At 39.1% G+C, this 21,316-nt stretch overlaps 1 protein-coding gene across 1 annotated transcript in view; it reads left to right on the top strand.

Moving 5' to 3' along the window:
• Nucleotides 1-21,316, top strand: part of ASTN1 (astrotactin 1) — a gene marked incomplete at its 5' end in the record, with an annotated part of 262,549 nt that overhangs the window by 79,441 nt on the left and 161,792 nt on the right. Inside the window, one exon of the mRNA XM_081946598.1 lies at nucleotides 17,800-17,987. Within this exon, the coding sequence (XP_081802724.1) occupies nucleotides 17,800-17,987 (188 nt within the window). The remainder of the gene's footprint in view (nucleotides 1-17,799; nucleotides 17,988-21,316) is intronic.

Genomic DNA, 21,316 nt, shown 5'->3' with positions numbered 1-21,316 from the left:
AAGGGGTTAAAAAAAACACTCGTAAGAGGTAATTTTTTTTCTTCAATACAAATGTAATTTTTAGAAGATAAGTGAGTCACACCTCAAGTTAACAATCTGGGCATTCCTCAATCCATTTTGTAGCTTTAATAAAATGTCTTCATTTAAAAATGTATAAAACAGCACTTCTTTTGTTTTGAGCTCAATTTCTTAAGTTGCAGAGGTTTTTTTTTTTTTTTTACTTTGTGATAAATTATTCATTAGGTTCATACAGGGCACTAAATGATAACTGATTTATTATGTAAACTACAATTGTCATTGTAGAACAAATATAAATAAACCACATTATGACTGAACATGGTATGCAGAAACACAGTGAACTCTGCAATGCGATGGACCAAAATTTTCTACATGTTTGAAATTTTCTTATATATTTGTTGAAACATTTTTAATTTTTTTTCATTACCCAGGCTCTTCCAGGCTCATAGTGCACTCCATATGGAGTGGTGGCTGCAAGAACTGCCTTAAGTCCAGGAATATATTTAGTAGACATTTGTGGAACAGTGCCATCTATCTGTGTTAGACATTATAGTTATAGAATTATAGAATTATTGTCAATAGACAATTTTGCCTCTTGAGGTATGGGCTTTTATTTTGTAGTATCATTGTGGAGGATGTAATCAACAGTCCCACCTTAGCTAGGTGGGAAAGCACAAGAGAAAGACCAAGCAGTCTAATATTGAGCTATGAAATACATAATTGTATTATGCTAATTGTTGCCATTCTCCTCCATTTATTATTAGTTATGAAATGCACAATAAAGGAGCATTATATGGCTGAACATGATATGTAGAACTAGTCTCAGTAACACAGTGAAATCTGCAATGTGATGGACCAAAACGTTCTACATGTTTGAAACTTTCATTATATATTTGTTGAAATGTTTTTAGTTTCTTTCCATTATTCAAGATCAGTTTATGGAGAACTACTAATACAAATGCAATGTTTTAAATTTTGCTGTTGAGTCAGTGCTGTGTTGAATCCTGACAATTGCCTGGACAAGTTCCTTCAGTATTTTTGGCAATGTATTTTGGAAATGGTTTGACCTGGGCTGCTTCTTAGGGCTGAGAGAGGGGGGGGAACTGGCTCAAGATCAGCCAGCTGGCTTCCTGACTAAGGTGAGACTAGACCTATCCTGGTTTCTACCTGATACCTTAACCACTATACTATACTGTTTTCCACTATTACAACATATGGAGATAGTGTCTAGATCAGTGGTGCAATTCAGACGGTTCTATCTGGTTTGGGCGGACTGGTAGCGGAGACGGTGGGAGACTCTGCCACCCACCCGGACATCATCATGTCCCATTTTTGACACTGTGCATGCGCAGAAGGTCCTGTGCATGAGTGGAAGTGGCAAGTGTGAGCAAATTGAGCGCACCCATGCTCACATTTGCAAACCAGTAGTGAAGGTAAGTTGATTCCACCCCTGGTTAGGACGTTAAGCAGTCAGTACCAGGGGTAGGTTTCAAAACTTTTTACTATCTATTCTGTGGGTATTTTGTGGGTGTGGCTTGGCAGTCATGTGACTAGGTGGGTGTGGCCAACTTGATGTCACTCACCAGGAGATGTCATGGATTCGGTAATATGTGGTGAAGCTCACTTAACAATGCTCTTGCTTAGCAACCAAAATTTTGGGCTCAATTGTAGTCATAAGTCAAGGACTATCTCTGCATGGTAGTCTTGTCCTCGTAGACTCCTTCTCCTTTCTGGCAATTTTCCTCTCTGTTAGAGGCACCATAATAATCCAGACAATGTTAGGTTTCCTGCTGCAGCAGGGGGTTGGACTAGATGACCTCTGAGTAGACTTCTAGCCCTAAATTGCTGTTCTTTCTTTCTTTCTTTCTTTCTTTCTTTCTTTCTCTTTCTTTCTCTTTCTTTCTCCCTCCCTCCCTCCCTCCCTCCCTTCCCTCTGTGTGGAGCAACCCCCCCCCCCAACCCCCAATAACTGCTGAATGTCACTTTGCAAACCTGGGCAGCTTTTCAATTTAAAGCAGGACTCCAAAGTTTGCAGCTTTAAGACTTGTGGACTTCAACTCCCAGAATTCCACAGCCAGGCATGCTCAGTTCCGATTTAAAATGACAGCATTTGTTTTTCTCCTTTGCTGAATCTCCCGGCAGAAAAGTGAGCTTCCTTCCTTCTTTCTTTCTCCCTTCCATTCCTTCCTTCCTCCCTCCCTCCCTCTTACTTTTTAAAGCTTTTTTCCCCCTTCCTTGAACCAGCAGGGGGGGAAAAACTTTTACTAAAAAAGCTTCTGATGAAGCTTCTGACGGGAGAACAGGTTCGGGGGTGTGGCCAAGCCACCATTTTTACTACCGGTCCTAACTGGTATGCCAGATTTTCACTACCTCTTCTGGCGTACCAGACCATATAGGGAGAATCCCACCTCTGGTCAGTATCTAAATGAGAGATTTGGGATTCCAGAACTGTATGCTAGATTGGGAATTAAAAAACGAAATAGAAAGGGAAATATCCTCACGAAATAATGATACATTGTGCAAACTTAAGAGCTGATATGGATCAGCCAAAGATCCAAATATAGCTTATGAATTTGGTTCAAGGTTCAGCAAGGAACAGATAAGGAAAATGTGTTGGTTGCTACTTCACATGTACTGTATATTGCATGTGGGAAGCTAGGACATTTAATATAGGTATAGGCTGCATTTTAAAACTTAAGTATTGACAGTATATATTGGGGTTTGTGTGCAAATACTGTTGAGTTTGTGTGCAAATACTATTGAGTGTAAACCAAACATGGTGCTTCTTTGAATGGATTCATATATCTTACTAAGCAATGCTTGATATGATTCTTTATGAATAGCCACCATTACTTGGGATCATAAAACATCCTGAATTATATACCAACTATAACAATACTTGGTCCACACATAATACATTGAAGCACACAAACTAGATTATGGTTTAAAACAAGGCAAAAAATAATGTGCCAAAAAGTCAGGTGTTGTTTTTTTTAAATCTAGATTTCTGAACTGGTCTAGTGGTTAAGATATCACCAGGCTAGAAACTGGGAAATCATGAATTCTAGTCCTGCTTTAGGCATGAAAGCCAACTGAGCGACTTTGGGCCAGTCACTCTCTGACAATTCACCTCACATCACAGGGTTGCTATTGTGGGGGAAATAGGAGGAGGAAGGTGTCTGGATATGTTCACTTCCTTGCATTATTTGTAAAATTAATAAAACGGGATACAAAAAAATAAATATAGTAAAAAAGTATGTTGGGTTCATTGCCAATGTTGTTTATAGACTGAATTCAGCTTTAGTAATCACAACTAGTTCTGGACAGTGTCAAGCAAGAGCTATGGCTTTCAAGCCAAGGTATGACCAGCAGATGGTTTTTGTGCCAGAATTAACTTGCAATACACAATATGCATAATTTCCTGCAAGTAAGGGAATTTATGTATCCTTATAAGAATAGGCAGGCAGCGTGTTAACCTTTTAGAAATAGATGTAAAATATTAAATTGGCCCAAGATACTATTATAACCTATTGCGAATGACTTTCACTTGTCTGGAGGTTTCAGCATTGTGAAAACAATTTTTCAAATTGGCTTTGCTAGGGATATATTGTATGCAAATACATGAAACCATGGAAGAAAAAGAAATACTTTGTTCCATTCGTTCTCTTTATACCATTTCAAATTTAATATTCTATCATGCTTAGCAGTGCTTTTTTTTGTAACGAGTTTTTATTGGTTTTTACAAATTTTTTCAAGGAAAAGGGGTTAAAAAAGGTATAGAAAATTTTGACAGGTACATCATGCGGGGGAAAGTAGTCCCCCCAAATCTCACAACTTTTACAAAGAAAAATAGAAAAACATTAACATTTGAATAAACATTGGCAGTTTTGGATTTTATACTGTCATCAGTATATTCAATCATTTTTTGTATCACTTCCATAAAGTTACATTATAACAACAATTGCAATAATGTTTCAAATCACTTTTGTGACCTGAGTCTTCTAGATGTTGCATCCTCCCACCACAGCTGCTGTTTATCTCTTTTAATGTATTCTGCTAAAATTGTAGTCATAATCTCCTTAAGATCTTCATTCTCAGTTTCTGGCAAGTTTTGAAATCTAAGAAAAAAGACATCCTTTCATATTCCATCTTTATCATATGATTTTCAAATTCTATATTCCCCCTCTGGATTGTCTTAACCTCCTCCCTCATCCCAACTGCGCCCTCCTCCAGTACATCTATTCTCTGTTTATTTTGTGTGGTTTGTTGTTGTGTTTCTCTGAGCTGGTCATTTAGATCTGTCAGTTGTTTTTTCAATTTGTCCTGTCCCTTTAAAAGAGATTGAAGCATTTGGTGAACAGATAAATCCTTTGAGCTCTCTTCAGGCGCTTTAGGTTGTAGAAATGACACCAATTGTGTCTGTTGGGTGATCGGGCTGGACGTGGAAGATGTCGGGGCCAAAGATGCCTTACCAGGGGGTAATTTTTTAGGACCCATCATGAAACTCAGAGATAGTTATGTGTCTGTGCAAAGAAATGGCGTCTGTGGAGAAGCACAGCCGGAGAAATCACAAGGCAGGCAAACCCAGAAGAAAATGTTAATCTTCCAATGCAGCTCCAGGTCAAATAGTTAAATCAAAATATTCCAAATCCAAGGGAAATGAGTAATAGGAGAGGCTCCTGGAGGTCTCTGGGGTGGAAACTAGTTCAGAGCCAGAAAATCTTCCAAAAGAGGAATCTCATTCATAGAGGCAAAGAAGAAGGAGGAAGTTGGCCATCTTGGCTCAGCCTTCACAGGAGGTCAGAAAACAACAAGTCCAAAGTTCCCATAAATTGATTCCTTCCAGGCTCCGCTCGGCGAAGACGTGCGGCGACATGCAGTGTCGCCGCACCCCCCCCCCACGCTTCCCGGCTCCTGGGGCGAAGCTGGAGACCCCCCCGTGCCTCCGCCGATCCAGGGGGTCCCAGCAAGCCACCCTATGGCAGGGCACCCCTCCAAGGCACCCTGTGCTCCCAAAGGGTGAGAAGCGGATGCACACGTCTGTCGCCTTCGGGGACCGGAAGTCGTCTCATGCTTAGCAGTGCTTTATATAGGTGGCCCTTGCTTAATGCCCTGTTTAGTGATCATCTGAAGTGACAGTAGGGCTGAAAAAATAACTTTATGACCAGTCCTCAATTTATAATTGATGCAGTGCTCTCCAGTTGTGCACTTCACAGCCAGCTTCAGACAAGCAGAGTCAACTGGCAGTAAAATTGCAAGTCCCAATTACATGATGTTTTGCTTAAGACCTTGTTGCTTAGTGATGGATTTGTCAATCCCAACTGTGGTTCTTACATGATGAGTTCCTATACTTAGTCCAATGCCTGTCTCTGCTTTCTTCAGTGGTCATGATTGCCAGGGTCTTACGCAGAGGAGGAGAGCATCTTTAAGCCAAACTTGCACAACCCTCGCATCTGTTCAACTATTCTCTGCTGTTTCTCTGACATTCATGCAGACTTGCAAATTGCCGGTTACCCATGTCTCCAGGGCAAACATTAATTTATTCTCAATGAGCAGCTTATGTCAGATACTTCACAAATGGCCCTATGACTAAGTGCTTATGTAAAGGTGAGCTGTAGCATTTAATGTGGGCGATTAATGTTTTTGTGTTCAGTCATCCTTCTTGTAAAAATGTCTAAATGCGGGCATCACATCTAGACATAATATCACATATTGTGTTCTGGCTCCTAAATATGGGGTAGAAGAACAGAAGCTTACTAAATATGGGGTAGAAGAACAGAAGCTTAAAGGGAAGTTTTGAAACATGAATGTAATAAGGGTATGAAAAAGCTATTCAAAGATTGTTTTACTCTAGCAGTAAAAATACTTGAGGGCATCTTTTTAGACTATAGTTTTAAATTCTCTACAGTGATTTATATTTTAATTAGTACACATATTAGAAAAATACTGTTATCTTTCAATTTGGACAATTTCTTGAATTTTTCAGTGTAATTTAATGCTTACTTGTGATGACATGTCTGGGTTATAATGCTTAGTAAAAGGTGTATTGTGAAAGAGATATGTCTCTTGAGAAACCTATATGCAGGTCAAGAAGCAACAGTGAGAACTGGACATGGAACCACTGACTGGTTCAAAATTGGGAAAGGAGTCTGGCAAAGCTGTATACTGTCGCCCTGCCTATTTAACTTATATGCAGAGCACATCATGAGAAAGGCAAGGCTAGATGAATCAAAAGCTGGAATTAAGATTGCCGGGAGAAATATCAACAACCTGAGATATGCAGATGATACCACTCTAATGGTACCGTGTTTCTCCGAAAATACAACCTGTCCTGAAACTAAAGCCTTGCCACATTTTTCACGTGGGCAAAAATATACGTCCACCCCCGAAAATAACCCCTCGGGACAACCCCTCCCTCTGGCCAGGCAGAGCACTCTCAAACTCGGCTGCTGAGTCTTCCAGCAGCAGCCGCTCTAGGAGTGTGTTCTATGGTTGTGGGCTGGCTGCTGGGAAACTCTCTGTCCGGAAGACGCTCCTGGAAGCCTCGGCAGCTGAGTTTGGGAGTTTGGAACCAGAGAAGACATTATGCTTGGAATGCGGTGGCGGCAGCAGCCGCTGCAGGGAGAGCTGGGCCCGGACATGTTGAGGCTAGGAGGCATGCCTGCTGGGGGTGGAACAGGCGCTCGCGCAACCCCCTTCTCCAGCCGGGCAGAGCTCCATGCACTGACTTAGGGGGTATCTCTAATGTGCCAAGCCGCGGGAGCTAGGGAGCGGGCAGAGCGCCATGTGGCTTGGCGCCTTAGGTATACCCCCTAGGTCAGTGAATGGCACTCTGCCCGGCTGGAGAGGGGGTTTGTTGGGCAGTTGCTCATGAGAGTGCTCATCTCATGGCTGCTTCGCCCCTGAGGCTGTGCCCGGCTCTTCGGGAGCCAGTTCGCAAGGGAGCAGCTGCCCGGCAATCCCAAAACAATAAGCCCTCCCCTATAATAAACCCAAAGCCATATTTGTAAGTAAAAAGAAAATAAGACCATGCTGTATTTTCAGGGAAACATGGTAGGAAGTGAAGAGGAACTAAAGAGCCTCTTGATGCGGGTGAAGAAGGAGAGTGCAAAAGTTGGCTTGAAACTCAAAATTAAGAAAACTAAGATCATGGCATCTGGCCCTCTCAATTAGATGGGGAAGAAATGGTGGTAGTGACATATTTTATTTTCCTGGACTCCAAGATCACTGCAGATGGGGACTGCAGCCAAGAAATTAAAAGACACTTGCTTCTGGGGATGAAAGCTATGGCAAATATAGACAGCATACTAAAAAGCAGAGACATCACCCTGCCAATAAAAGTGTGTATAGTCAAGGCTATGGTTTTCCCAGTTGCAATGTATGGCTGTGAAAGTTGAACCATAAGAAAGGCTGAGCGCCAAAGAATTGAGGCCTGTGAGTTATGGTGCTGGAGAAGACTCCTGCGAGTCTGTTGGACTGCAAGGCGATCAAACTGGTCAGTCCTAGAGGAGATCAACACTGAATGTTCTTTAGAAGGCGAGATCCTGAAGATAAAACTCAAATACTTTGGCCACTTAATGAGAAGGAAGGACTCAATGGAGAAGAGCCTAATGCTTGGAAAGATTAAGGGCAAAAGAAGAAGGGGATGACAGAGAATGAGGTGGCTGGATGGAGTCACCGAAGCAGTATGCCTGAGCTTAAATGGACCCTGGGGGATGGTAGAGGACAGGAAGGCCTGGAGGAACGTTGTCCATGGGGTCGCGGTGCGTCGGACATGACTTCGCAACTAACAACAACAAGAACAACATGGTCCACATATTAGTGTGTGTATTAAAAAATGTTTTCTTACAAGTATACTTACTTTTAGATTGACTTCAGCATTTCACAATATTGCTGGCTTAGCTAATGGAGCACGCAGCCCATTGACAATCTCAGATTTCTCTGAACAGAATAAGGCAATAGATTAATGCAAAGCCCTCCAAAAAGCACTTTTCAAATTCATTGGCATAATCAAACACCTCTTCTAAATATTGAAGTTGCTTCATTCTCCATAAAGCTCAGTGAGGCTGCTTCAAAAGCTTTCCCAGTTGCCTGCCTTTGTTTGTACGTATATATTTGTACGTATCTACACAACAATTCTCCTGGTGCTGAAGACTGCACAAGTATTATATATAGGCAATCAGAGGCAGCCTTTGAAGTCTCCATGTGAGTTTTCTGGAATACGCTGCTACCTTCAGGAGGGGGAATTTGCTCACACCAGAATATAGCCTATAATATAAAACTGAACTAGTACTGCACCCACCATGTACAGCAGATTTGATTAGACATCATATCAGCATGTCCCCCCCCCCCAAAAAAAAACCCAGGGATTATAATCCCAGACTTGTTGTTTGTTAAGCATGCTTATCCACCATAACGAATAGGTGCTTCTTGGTTTTGTGGGATTCTTAAGTATAAGAAATACATCTGTCATCTTTTCGACCAGTTCCTTGAAATTCTGACATTGTGTGTTGCTTGAGCTGCTTACAGTAAATGCAGAAGGAGGCAGCTCAGTGAAGGTGAAATGGATTTCTTTCAAAGCTTTGCTTTCCATAAGCAAGTGGGCTCCTGCTGCTTCAGGGGCTCTTGAAAGGAGCCTGATTCCCTGGTGTACTAATCCTGCCATTTTCAAGCCTTTGCTGATTTATATAGATCATCAATTTGGTAATTATACATGCATGCAGCCTTAATTGCCTCCATTTCTTTGAGCCATAGACAGATTTATGACTTAAGCCAATTTTTGAAACTCTGGAACAGGCTTGATTAGACCCCAAACTCCCTTGCCCTGATTAGTTTTTGTGTCATTTGTGCAATGGGATCAGTGGGCTTCCCTGCTCCTTTTAGGAAAGATACATTAATGAGCTGTGGTCAGACCCATCTTTTTTCATTTATTTTTATTTGTCATGCTAATAATTTAAAAAAAAACCCACCTCTGTTGAACTTCTTTGTAATGAATTTGCCTTAAGACTGGCCACACTGCCTGGGGAATTCTGGGAGTTCATAAGTGATTCACAAGTCATAAAGTTGCCAAGATTGGAAACCCCTATTCTATAGGTAAGAAGGGGTTGTGATAGTAAGGCAGAGCATTTTCTGTAGTGGCTCCACATTCCTTTGATACTCGTCCCAAGGAAGAAAGTTAAGCTTATTTGGTTTACAGTTAGACTACAACATATGCTGGTGGCTTTGGATAATTTGTGATGCTGTAATATTTTATCTGGTGCCACTATTTTTATGTATAATATATAATGTATATGGTGTTTTAATACTTTAATCTTGTTTTTCCTATAAATTGTTATTGCCTTTGGTTGTGTGATTTTTAAATTGCTTAACTGAATACTATAAATGCCCTTTGGAGGATAATTCATCTTGACATTTATGGAGTAGTGGTTGTTATTAAATCAAGGTTTGAAACTGCACGAACACAATTTGAATTGTAAAAATTACATACATACAGACCCATCATCCCTTTTGAGGTTAGTAAAATTATGCAGAAAATAGAAAAGTAGCAAAAAGCAGTAAGCAAAATAAACTTGTGAAAGGAGAGGATTATCATTGCAATCTGGCTAAAAATAATTAGTGACAACCGCATTCACTTCACCATTCCACATCTTTTCTGTGCTTTCTGGATGATGATGACAATAATTGGAAGCTTTCTGATATGGTACCGTATCATGGAGATTAGCCCATTCTAGCTCACAATTGCCTGAATAGTGACTAGGAGACGATCTAAAGATGTTTAGAGGAGGTCACAGATTAGATGAGGAATCTTCAATTTGCGAAGCATGTCTTATTTGATTGAACTACAGCTGCTTCCATAGAATTATATTGATCTGCTATTCACAAGGCAACTAAGAGCCAGTGTAGCACAGGTAATGTACTTGACCACAATTGAGTCCAAAATTTCCATTGCTAAACAAGTCATTTGTTAAGTGTGTTTCACTCCATTTTATGACTTTTGTTGTTAAGTGAATCATTGCAGTTGTTAAGTTAGTAACATGACTGTAAGTGAATCTAGCTCCCTCCTTGCCTTTGCTTGTCAGAAGGTTGCAAAAGGTGATCGCATGACCCTGGAATGCTGCAACCATCATAAATAAATGCCAGTTGCCAAACATCCAAATTTTGACCATGTGACCATAGGGATGTTGCACTAACGGTTGTAAGTGTAAAACATGGTCATGTCTTCGCAGTGCCATTGTGTCTTTGATGGTTGCTAAACGAGTTGTCATAAGTTGAGGACCATCTGTAAATGAAGCAATTGAATTAAAGAAACACAGACTACAATTTTCAATAGTTACAGAGATAGTTTAACTAGATACTGTTTCCAAATTCTACCATATATAAAATTATGGTTAAAACAAATAGAAGGAAGAACATGTGTATGTCACTGAGCTTGTTGGAAGAGTTATGATATTAAAGTATTAAGAAATCACTCATGATCATCCTATCACAGAGTATAACTGAGTATAAATCTCGCTCCAACTGAGAACAGAGTTCTTTGCAGATCTTTAGATGGAGCCTGGTATAGGTATGGGTCAATTCACAATCCTGGGTTTATTTGTAGTTCAGATAAGCTTGGTTCATGATCCTGGCCTTATAGCATAATATTCATCCCCTACCTGTCTACAATATGATAATACCTGTTTGTAATTGGGGAAACTGCATTCTTCTTTAGGAACATGGGAGATATAAGAAAGTATCTAAGATAATTGGTAGAGGAAAAAGTAGTCCGTGGCTTAAAGCTGATGAAGTAAGAGCCTCTGACTCTGATACCAAAGAGCCCTGTTTTGTGACCAAGGCAGATGGTAGAGAACTTGGGAGAAAAGAGTAGCTGAAAGTCTGTTAATTAAAATAGATGAAAGGATGGCACCCAGGATTTGAGCCTTGGGGTTGACATGGGCTTAAAATGGGAACGGAGCTGCCGTCTTTCTGTAAGTCTTGGTGGGAGGGGATGGGGTGGTGGCTTTGTTTCAGTAAGTGGAATGATTGGTTGTGTGGTTGTATCATGATTGGTAGATTGGTGCTGATTGGTGCAGGTTGTGTGTGCATTGTTGTTTTGTATTTTAACGGCTTGGGTGGTGGGTGGTGTTCGTTTGTTGGCTAGGGCTGGTTTCCAGATGTTTGGTAGGCGGGAGGTATCATCACGTTTGTTCATGCTGTGGGGGTGTTTCTCTATTTCGATGGCTTCCATGATTATTCTCTTGTGGAGGTGTTCTGTTTTCTCCAAAAGCCAGGCAATGAGCCATGCTGTAGCACACAAACTTTTCCCCAGCCTCTTTCTTTTGGAAGGCTCGGATCGGCTCCCCTCCGGCTTCTCTGCCTCTCCTCTCACCCCAGCCTGCCAGCAGGAGGTGAGTGGGTAGGCTTTATTGTGTTCCAGGCATTTCCCACCCAGACAGCAGGCTGCATTTGCAATGGTGGAGGTGTTTGGGGAAGGCAGCAGGGGAATGGGGGGATGGCAAAGGAGCTGCTTTCAAGCCACTGGAAAAGATATCCAATCCAACTTTTGTGTGTGTGTGTTTGTTTGAGAATGAGTGAGAGAGGGAAGGGGGTAGGAGAGATAGTCCAATCCAACTTCTCTCTCTGTGTCTGTGTGTGTGTGTGTTTGAGAGAGGGGGAGGAAGGGAGAGAGGGAGGAAGGAGGGGAAGGGAGAAAAAAAAGAAAATGAATTTTGCAAAGGACAAAAACAAATGCTGTCGTTTTAAATCGGAACTAAGCATGCCTGGCTGTGGAATTCTGGGAGTTGAAGTCCACAAGTCTAAAAATATTTGAAACCCAATACTGTGTCAGTGCCTCACCAGCCATAAACCTCACCGCACGTCACTGCCATAGGCCACTTTGGGCAATTCCTGCATGAATTTGTATAGAGTATATAGGTGAGCTATTGCAGTTGAGGCCTTGCGATGTTGATTCAGAAGACTTCTCCATATCTCTGCACACTGCTAACCTGGTTCTCCTTTTAGCGAAAAAAGAAGATAAGTTTTATTTTCTAACCCTTGAAGACTTGAGAGCCAAAATATATGCTGAGGGTAGGAAGAGCATTGAAGTTTTTACATGTCATACTACACACAGTGCACTTAGTAATGCCTTAATTGCATCTTAGAAAAAGAGATTTTTTTTTCTTTCTGTCACAGTGTAAGAGATGGGACTTTCCATAAAGAGGCTGATAGAGCGTCAGATAACAATTATCAAAGCTGAATCTCTAAAGTAAATGACTGCTGAAATTCTCTGCCATCCATTTGTGGAAAGGTGAAATACAAATCTCTTCCATGAAAAATAAAGTTGATGTAGTTCTATTTTCTTTGCTTCAATGAATAAGATACTCATTTCAAAGAAATTCTAAGTTCAACATATTTTTGAAAATCAGCATGCCGACGGGGATTTTTTTTGGGGGGGTTCATCTGTTGGACTTTACAGGACAAAGACAATGAAAAAAGAAAAAAATACTCATATTGCAGTTCAGACAGCTAAATTCTGAAATCTTTATGCACGTGCTTGCATATATTTAGTTTTATCCATAATCAAGAGCGCTAGGAGCTCTTTTTAAAAGTAGGAAAAGAATCAAAGAAGGGTGTCATGGCATATTCCTCTGTGTTGCTCTGCTCCTCAGAGAGAATAATCGAATACAGAGACAAATGCTGGATCAAGCACCAAGCCTCAGTTATGAATATGTTCACATTCTCTATGATGAGCAACGAGCTTTCTTTGTTCCCTGCACCACGCCTTAATTTGCAATAATTCTTTGTCCTCTTTGCTGTAATAAGCACTTAAAGAAATTAGCCTTCAGTCCATCATCTGTATAATGCACCCTCTCCTCCTACCCCAAATGTACATTTTGCTTAGATTTCTTAAATATGCTTAGATGCCTTGCCAAGAGGGAATGGCCATTGCCTTGATAGTCAGCCTTGAACAGACATTATTTGTTCATAGGTTTTGTTCAATTAAGGTGGCCCTGGCATTCACATCCCATATTCCCTTAATAGTAAAAAGAAAGTGCAGTATGATTTAACTAGCATGAATAGTCTATAAGAATGATTTCAACGTTTTGGCTCTGGAAATTTTTGGGCTTAAAATGCTTCCTCAATGCTAGTTTTTCCTTTACCTGCACAGAGATTGGTCTGTCATATCTTTTGCCCCAAGGCAAAGAAGGAAGAACAAGGCATTTCTTTACAATAGCTCTGCCTCCAGTTGCACTGGCTATGTGCTGTGGTTGCATTTATATTTTAGAAGGAACATAGAAGACCCGTTTGTGATACTTGAAGGAGCCTGGTACTCATCTTCCTTCTGTTTACCTGAAATAAAAGGGGTGGGAGTGTTTACTGATCAGTCAATTGCAGTTGAGGCTCAATTTGAATGGCATCTCTATTCATTCTAAAAAGTTAATTCAGCTCATGGTAGTTTCATGGTATGAACTATAAAGATAAGTGTTTTATGGATAGATATTTATATGGATATTTAAATAAAATAATATCACTACTTAGATATTATCAGCTATTTTTAACAATGTAAATATTGTGCTTTGTGTCTTAAGCAGTTTTAACAGTAGAACATTCAAAGAATCTCCTATTGGGATTTCCAGGATTTGAATTGTAATTTACAATTTTTAACAAGGGAAAAAAATAAACAATTATCATAACATATTAGAATGTGGCAGATCAGTGTTCAACAATCGTAAACAAAAGATAGAATTTGTATTCTCAAATTGTTGCCCACCATCTATTTATTTTATTCGCTTTACAAGCCTCTCCAAACTTGGCAATTTTAAGATTTAGGGATCTCAACTTCTAAAATTCCTCTGCCAATCATGCTGGCTGGGGAATTCTGGGAGTTGAAGTCCACAAGTCTTAAAAGTGTCAAGTTTGGAGAGCCCTGCTTTAAGTCACTGCACTTAAAAATTGCTATGACTTTGAGTGCTATATGATTCCTTTCCCCCCCCCCCCAACACTGCTTAAAATAAATAACATAAACAATAGGAACTCAACAATCCATACAAAATATGTAAACAATTGGAATATAAAAGGCCCAACATTGATATATCTTTTTTTAAGCAGAGAGATGAGTCATAGCTGATGAAACAGCCATGTTTTAATGGATTTTTTCCCAAAGCTAGAATGGAAGAGGTCATTTCAATATTTGGACACATGCTATTCCAATTTTTAATTTTAAAAGAAGAAGTCAAGTACTGCCAAATTTAATATCCAAAAGTTTGCCAAATTCAAAATTCTGCCTGCTTTTCTCTCACATACAGTTTTGTATTAACTGTTCCATCATTGTTTAGTGAACATTAGATATCCAGCAACACTTCATATTAGTTACATTTTGTACGTGACTCCTATCCATCTAAACTGGATCCATGATATATTGTGATGGCCACCTTATATTATCTCAGTAGGGTAGGTTGCCTGTAGTAGTGAAGGCCTGCAAATGTGGAAGGCCTTCAACATCTACTCCTTGTTATTTTGCAGCAGTTTTGCAGAATGACCTTTATTAAGGCGTCTCCAAAAAGGACTCCCTGTTTTTATCATGTTTAAAAAGGATTAGGGCTATATGCCCTTGGTATGCTAAATTAGTCCATTTGTTAATGATGTCTTTTTTTTAAGTGTACAGCTCATGAATCTATATGATGGGGTAGCATATTTAGATCCAGGGAGGTGGAAAAAGTGGAAAGCACAGCTTTCAAGTTCAAAGTTTGAAAGATATTGATGGTCAGGCTGATTCCCCCAAGTGACTTCCATTAAGGCCTTAGATGAAAAGTCATTAACACTGGCATTAACATCCAACAAATAGATTAAAAAACAGCCATCTGGAGCCAAGGGTTAATAACTGTAAGGGAAAACATTTATTACCTTTCAGTATACAGCGTATGGTAGCATCAGATGTGACCAGTGCCCTTAGCATCAATTGTAGGTTGACTTTCTCAAGCACTCAAATGGTGTTGGATGATAATGGTGACAGATGCTAACTGTAATGATCATCTGTGCAGACATGATGGAGTGGAATGGGCAAAAATAATATTGATAGGACAAACATTTAAGTGCAATCCTCAAAGAGAAGAGGGTGCAGAATAATTCATGAAAACCCTGCTGTAGCCTTTCCATTGAACCCCATTAATGTCTTTTCATTTGGAGCACTGCTGTTTTCCTGAGCACATTGTGATTCAATAGAATTGTTCATTTGCATAGAGGGATCTATCCTATCTTATGGCGCTCTACCCATCCCGTTTTTAGTTAATTCTTCTAAATGGTGTTTGTTTGTTTTTTGGCTAGAAATGGCCAAAACTGAAGATATGATGAGATCAAATTTAGTGGCTATTCTGAGTCATTAAATGCTGAAATAAATGACACTATATCTACATAGAGGCAACTGATAACAGAAAGTAGGATAAGATTATATAATAGGACCCAAAGTTTTTTTTTTTTATGAAGATAAGATCACAGCCAATGGCTTTAAATGGTTATTTTAAACATCCAGTAACTCCATGTACATTTTTAGCCTGGAGTTAGCCTTATAAGAAAAGTTAATATTCTGGACACAGAGTTGATTTATTAAATTAGTGTCTCCATGAATTGGCTCTTCAGCTTCTCTAGTTGTATTTAGATAAAAATTAATGTGCCCCTGAGTAGAAGAGCATATGTAAACAAGCTGGCTTTCTTAGCTGTGTCTATGCAGAGTTCACATTTCCTTTTAGAAATCACAGATATGCTTAAGATTTGTTATCTAATCCTTCAAATACTGCTTTAATAACAATGGCAGCAGAATCAATGTGGGAAAAAGATTGGGGAGCTATTGAAACTACACCTCTGATAACATTTCAGGGTTCAGAGAGGTTGCAAGGAGTCTTTCCTTACCAGAGATCTGACATATATAGATATAAATTATAGATATACATACGAATTTTACAGTACCATAAAAGTACAGTATAACAAGGAAAAGAAAAAGAAGAAGAAAAAATTAGAAAAAAAAAGAAACAAGATTTTGATTTCTGCCCTTGTTCAATCATAATAATTAGCCAATAATGGGCATGTTATTCCTTACTCTCCCTCTTTAACCCTTTCTAATCCCCAAATCCATAAATCATCAGTTGTCTTTTCTTCTTATTGCAGAAAGTCCATATAAGTTTTCCAGGTTTTTTTAAGTCTTAATTAGTGGTCTGCGGTTTAGATAAATAATAATAACAATAAACAACTGGAGCATTAGCTTAAATTACGATCAATACAAAATGAGAATGAAGGATTTTATGCCTAAGGATCAAGTTAAGAAGAGCTTTTAAAACAATTGGAAGAGTCAAATGAATGAAGCAGCACATGCACCAACACCAACCTCCCAAATGTAGTTGAAAAGTTCAAAAAGATTGACTGATTCCCATCACTGAATTGGCACACTGGCAAAAAAAACTGATCCTTTGCTAGCAGCTCATGAGCAAAAGCCTGCAGAGGATAAAGCTTGACAAAGTAGCAGACAAGTTGGAATGAGTGAGTGAATGTGTGCACATCATGTGAAGTTTTAGTACCACTTTACAAAGCCTTAGTAAGACCACACTTAGAATACTGCATCCAGTTCTGATCACCACAGTACAAAAAAGATGTTGAGACTCTGGAAAGAATGCAAAGAAGAGCAATAAATATGATTAGAGGACTGGAGACTAAAACATATGAAGAATGATTGCGGAAATTGGGTATGTCTAGTCTAATGAAAAGAAGGATTTGGGGAGATATGATAGCAATGTTCCAATAACTGAGGTGCTCCTACAAAGACAAAGGGTTCAAACTATTTTCCAAAGCACCAAAAAGCAAGACAAGAATCAATGGTTAGAAACTAATCAAGGAGAGAAGCAACCTAGAACTAAGGAGAAATTTTCTAACAGAGCAATGAACCAATGGAATAGCTTGCCTTCACAAGTTGTGGGTGCTCCATCACTGGGAATTCAAAAAGAGATGGACAACCATTTGAAATGAAATAGAGTATTCTGCTCGAGCAGGGGGCTGGACTAGAAGACGTCCAAGGTCCCTTCCAACTCTATTATTCTATGTTGTATACGGGCCTGTGTTTATATATCAACAACTTGTAAAATTAAGTACTGTACTTCTAACAGTGAAATTTGAAAGTTGATATGGTTTTCTGGGCAGAGGGATACAAGTAATTTCTAGGAAAACTATTTCATTGACCAGAATTTAAGTGAATAAATTCCATTGATTTTTCCAGTTGAAATTAAGACCTGACTTTAATTGAAAACTGTTCGTTACAAAACAGGTTATGCTTTTTAGAACATCATCATGCAACAGGAAAGTCTTAGCCATGGTAAATCACTGCTTTGATCTCCAAAACAGATTAGACTTGACTTCTTTGGTTTCCTCTTTAAACTTCAGAGCTGGAGTCAGCTATGTCCATTCCTTTAACTCAAGATTGTATAACTGGTCTGTGTGGGGATCACAATTCTGCTTTAATTAATCTCCCAAGGACCATAGAGATTATTTTATGAATTAAATGTATATGATGCCTCACAGTTGTTGTTGTTGTTATTTTTCTTCCATATATCTTACCCTAGCTTTTGGTCTTTTGTTTTCCAAATTTAAGTGGTAATGTTATAGAAGGAGGCTCTGGGGGCATCAATGCAAGAATGCTAGTTGGCGCATACAGTTCTGGTTTTTTAAAGAGGCTATCCTGATATGTTCTAAAGTTCTAGTACACTTCCCATTGTCCCTGACTTATGCTAATTTGCATTTATTGTCCTCTCTTATCCACAGAGATTTCAGGCAATACAGAAGATATCCCATTGGTGCGCTGGAGACAGCAGTGGCTGGAAAATGGCACCTTGCTCTTCCACATTCACCATCAAGATGGCACACCTGTCTCCCCTGGTTTAGAGCCCACAGAAGAACCCCAGAGCGAATCAGCAGAAGAAGAGCTACGGATCCTTCACATCTCAGTAATGGCAAGTATCCATTTTGCCCTTAAGTCAAATAAATGCTGTCACCTTTTACCCAGTAATCCAGGAAAGAATGTTATTGTGTAACAAAGTAGCTGAACATTCACCTTTAAAAAATATGGAAACTCTTTTTCAGGTAAACCATCTGAGCTATTTTACATGATTTTGAGAATAGTGAAGATAATAGCTTACAGCTCTAAAATGTAGTTCATTAGAGTAGTTTATCACCTAAAATGTAATTGGAAGCAAAGTTGAAGGCTGCTTTGCAAGAAAGACATCTGTGGAATTTGAAGTGAAACATAATTTTTGCAATAAGTATTTTAATCCATGACTACCTACCCTTCAGCTGTTTTATACATTTGGCTGATTTGGAACATTGTCTTGTAACAGACTAAAGATGGCATATACTGTATTTGCTATACTAGGTGCCAGAGAACAAGACCATTTGTTATGTCATATTATCTTTTTATGGTGGAAAATTAATTTGTTGCCTTGGTTTACAGAAGTATTGATATGTGAAAAGATTATACTAAATTAAGTTAGAATAGAATAGAAGGGACCTTAGAGGTCTTCTAGTCCAGCCCCCGCTCAAGCAGGATAACCTATACCTGTGATGGTGAACCTATGGCAGAGGTGGCCAACTGGTCTTTGCAGGTGATGGAAACAGCTGAAAAGTGGCCTGAACATGGCCTGAAAAATGACCAAAACCCAGACAGTTTTCGGACCATTTTCTGGGCTATTTTCTGGCTGTTCTTTGGGCATTTTTGGGCCAAAATCGTCCTGAAACCAGCCTGGAAATGCCCAAAAATGGCCAAAATAATGGCCAAAAACCAGGCATGTGAGTGCTGGCCAGCTGGTCTTTGGGTTTCTGGTGCTCTAGCGCATGTACATGTACTCCGGCTTGGGCACTTGGTGCCGAAAAGGTTCGCCATCACTGATCTATATCATCTCAGACAAGTGACTATCTAGTTTCTTCTTAAAAACCTCCAGTGATGGAGTAATGGGAGTCCGTGGTGAAGAAAAGATTGGGAATCACTGGCTTAAGCTCACAGCAACTGCCCAAATTCAGCCCTGAAAGAGGGAGACACCAAAGAGCAAGATTAGGCTCTCAGGTAGAAGTAAGAGACTTTTGGTTGAAAATGTGCTTCTTTGAGCTCCTGCTTCATATGTCCCACCATAGTTTATTTATAAAGAATGGATATAAACATGTCTTAAGAGTGCAGGTTTTCCCGGTCCATTGCTCAGTTCGGGACTCCAAAAGAACCCTGATAGGATGCTCTTCACCATCTTGAGCAGGAGTAGACTCTTAACATCAAAAAATAGCAAAATGCAGTTTTGATAAATTGTATATTGGCATAGTACTGTTTTGCTTAAAATTAATGTCTGATGCAGTTTTCTGTCAATAAGAAGTCAGCAGATAATAATCTATAAGGTAGACCTTGATTCATGACTGTTATGGTTGTAAATCATGCCAGTCATTAAGCAGGCCATCACATGACTGATCTAATTTTACATGATTTTTTCTGTGGTGGTCATTAAGCAAATCACTGTGGCTATAAGGAAACACTGCAGTCTTTAAGTGAATTCATTGTCTGCACAAAGGGCATTTTTTTTTGCTGAAAACTGGAAGTAAATGCTGGTTTCCGACATAGCAGTCATAAATTGCAGTTACATGAATGCAGGGTTCTGTAAACAGCCCTAAATGTGCCTTGGTTACTGAGTGCCCAAAGTCACTGTGAGGAGGGTAGCCATCAGAACTTTGAATCCGGGTTGTAAGTACCTTTTTAGGGTCTGTCATAATTTTGAACAATCCTATAAATCAAGGACTTTAACTCAGAGGTTAAAGTCCAACAGAAACTAAAAAAAACTAGAAGGCAGGTTGTGAAAGTCATGGCCTCCACCCTGCCTGCACTATTTTTGTTTCTCTTATTGCAAGAAAGGAAATACACCATGTACTTCTTGTATAGAATTGTTTGAATACCAGCCAGTCCACTATTGTTGCAGACTGTTGTTACACAACTACTGAAATTATTTTGGAATAGATTGTTTAATCCAAACAACCAGCAGGGAGAGAGGGAAGAGACCTGTGGCTCAGAAAGGAGAATGAGAAAGACTGCTTACCTGTTGACTACTTTGGACTCACATCTTTTGGCAAATACAAAATAATATTTTTTTAAATTTTCTTCTCACTATTAGCAAGTGTTAGGCTTCTTCCAGCTTGTGAGCAGAATATTGTTCTAGAAGACAGAATACTTGCAAGGATAAAAAGAAAGTCTGTTTTAGAGATTTAGTAGGAAATGTAGTTGCAGTTTTCCTTACTCTGATATACATTTACATTTTTCCCATCTTCCTTATTTAGTTGTTAGTAGGCTAATATAACACGGGGTCTTTCTGAATTAGTTGAATTAATTTCCAAACTCATTACCCTGTTTTATATGTAGTGGCACATTATTAAAACTACTCATTTTCCATGTAGCTCACATCTTTACTATTTAAAAAATAATAATATTAATCGTATGTTTATCTTCCCAATGTATTTATCACTGCAACAAATTTTATCTCTTACTCAAATGGGCATGGAGTTTTTGAGTCTATAGAGTATAACAAATGGGATTGTAAACAGCTACATGGTGCCTTTGACCGATTTATATCCAAAAAAATTGAAAGAGGGAAGGGACGGGAAGAGAGATGGTCAGAAAAATAAATCAGTAGCTGTGTTATAATATGTTAAAATGTATAAGGAAGAAATAAACGGGCCATGTACAAATATGTCATTTTTGTCACTGGCATACAATGTGAGGCATTATATAGTACCATGATAGAACAACATGCAATTTTATGTCATAACTTTGTGTAATTTAACATCGTGAATGATGCATTCATAGCAGGCCAAAAAGAAAAGTTTGTTCAGAAAAATGTCAGTTTATACAGTATGTGTACAACTATTACCAGAATGAAGAGTTTGAAAACATTAGTGTCTCAATGAAAAATGTTTCCTAAAACATGTCATAATTCTTATATATATTGGATGTGTCAATGCCATTCAATTGGAAAAATACCAGGAGGTATGAGAAAAATGCCAAGATAGATTAGGATTGACCAAGCTTTGATGGATTGGTGAAGTCTTCCTTTTTGGAAGATACAGATTATATGGCAACTATTGCTCTTTGTAGTCATCAAATAGAATATGGTACCATATGCAGTGGGTGTTCTGCTCCAATTCTTTCAAAACTCAACCTAGCTTGGCCAACCTGACTTTGAATTATGTAGGGTGTGTACAGTACGTGAATGAAGCTTTTTGCTCAAGCGAACAATTGAAGTTGTAAACCTGTATG

Source organism: Natrix helvetica, assembly GCF_964273705.1.
Source record: "Natrix helvetica genome assembly, chromosome: 3".
NCBI lineage: Eukaryota > Metazoa > Chordata > Lepidosauria > Squamata > Natricidae > Natrix > Natrix helvetica.
The sequence above is the reverse complement of the archived record's forward strand: the minus strand, read 5'-3'. Positions and strand labels throughout refer to the sequence as shown.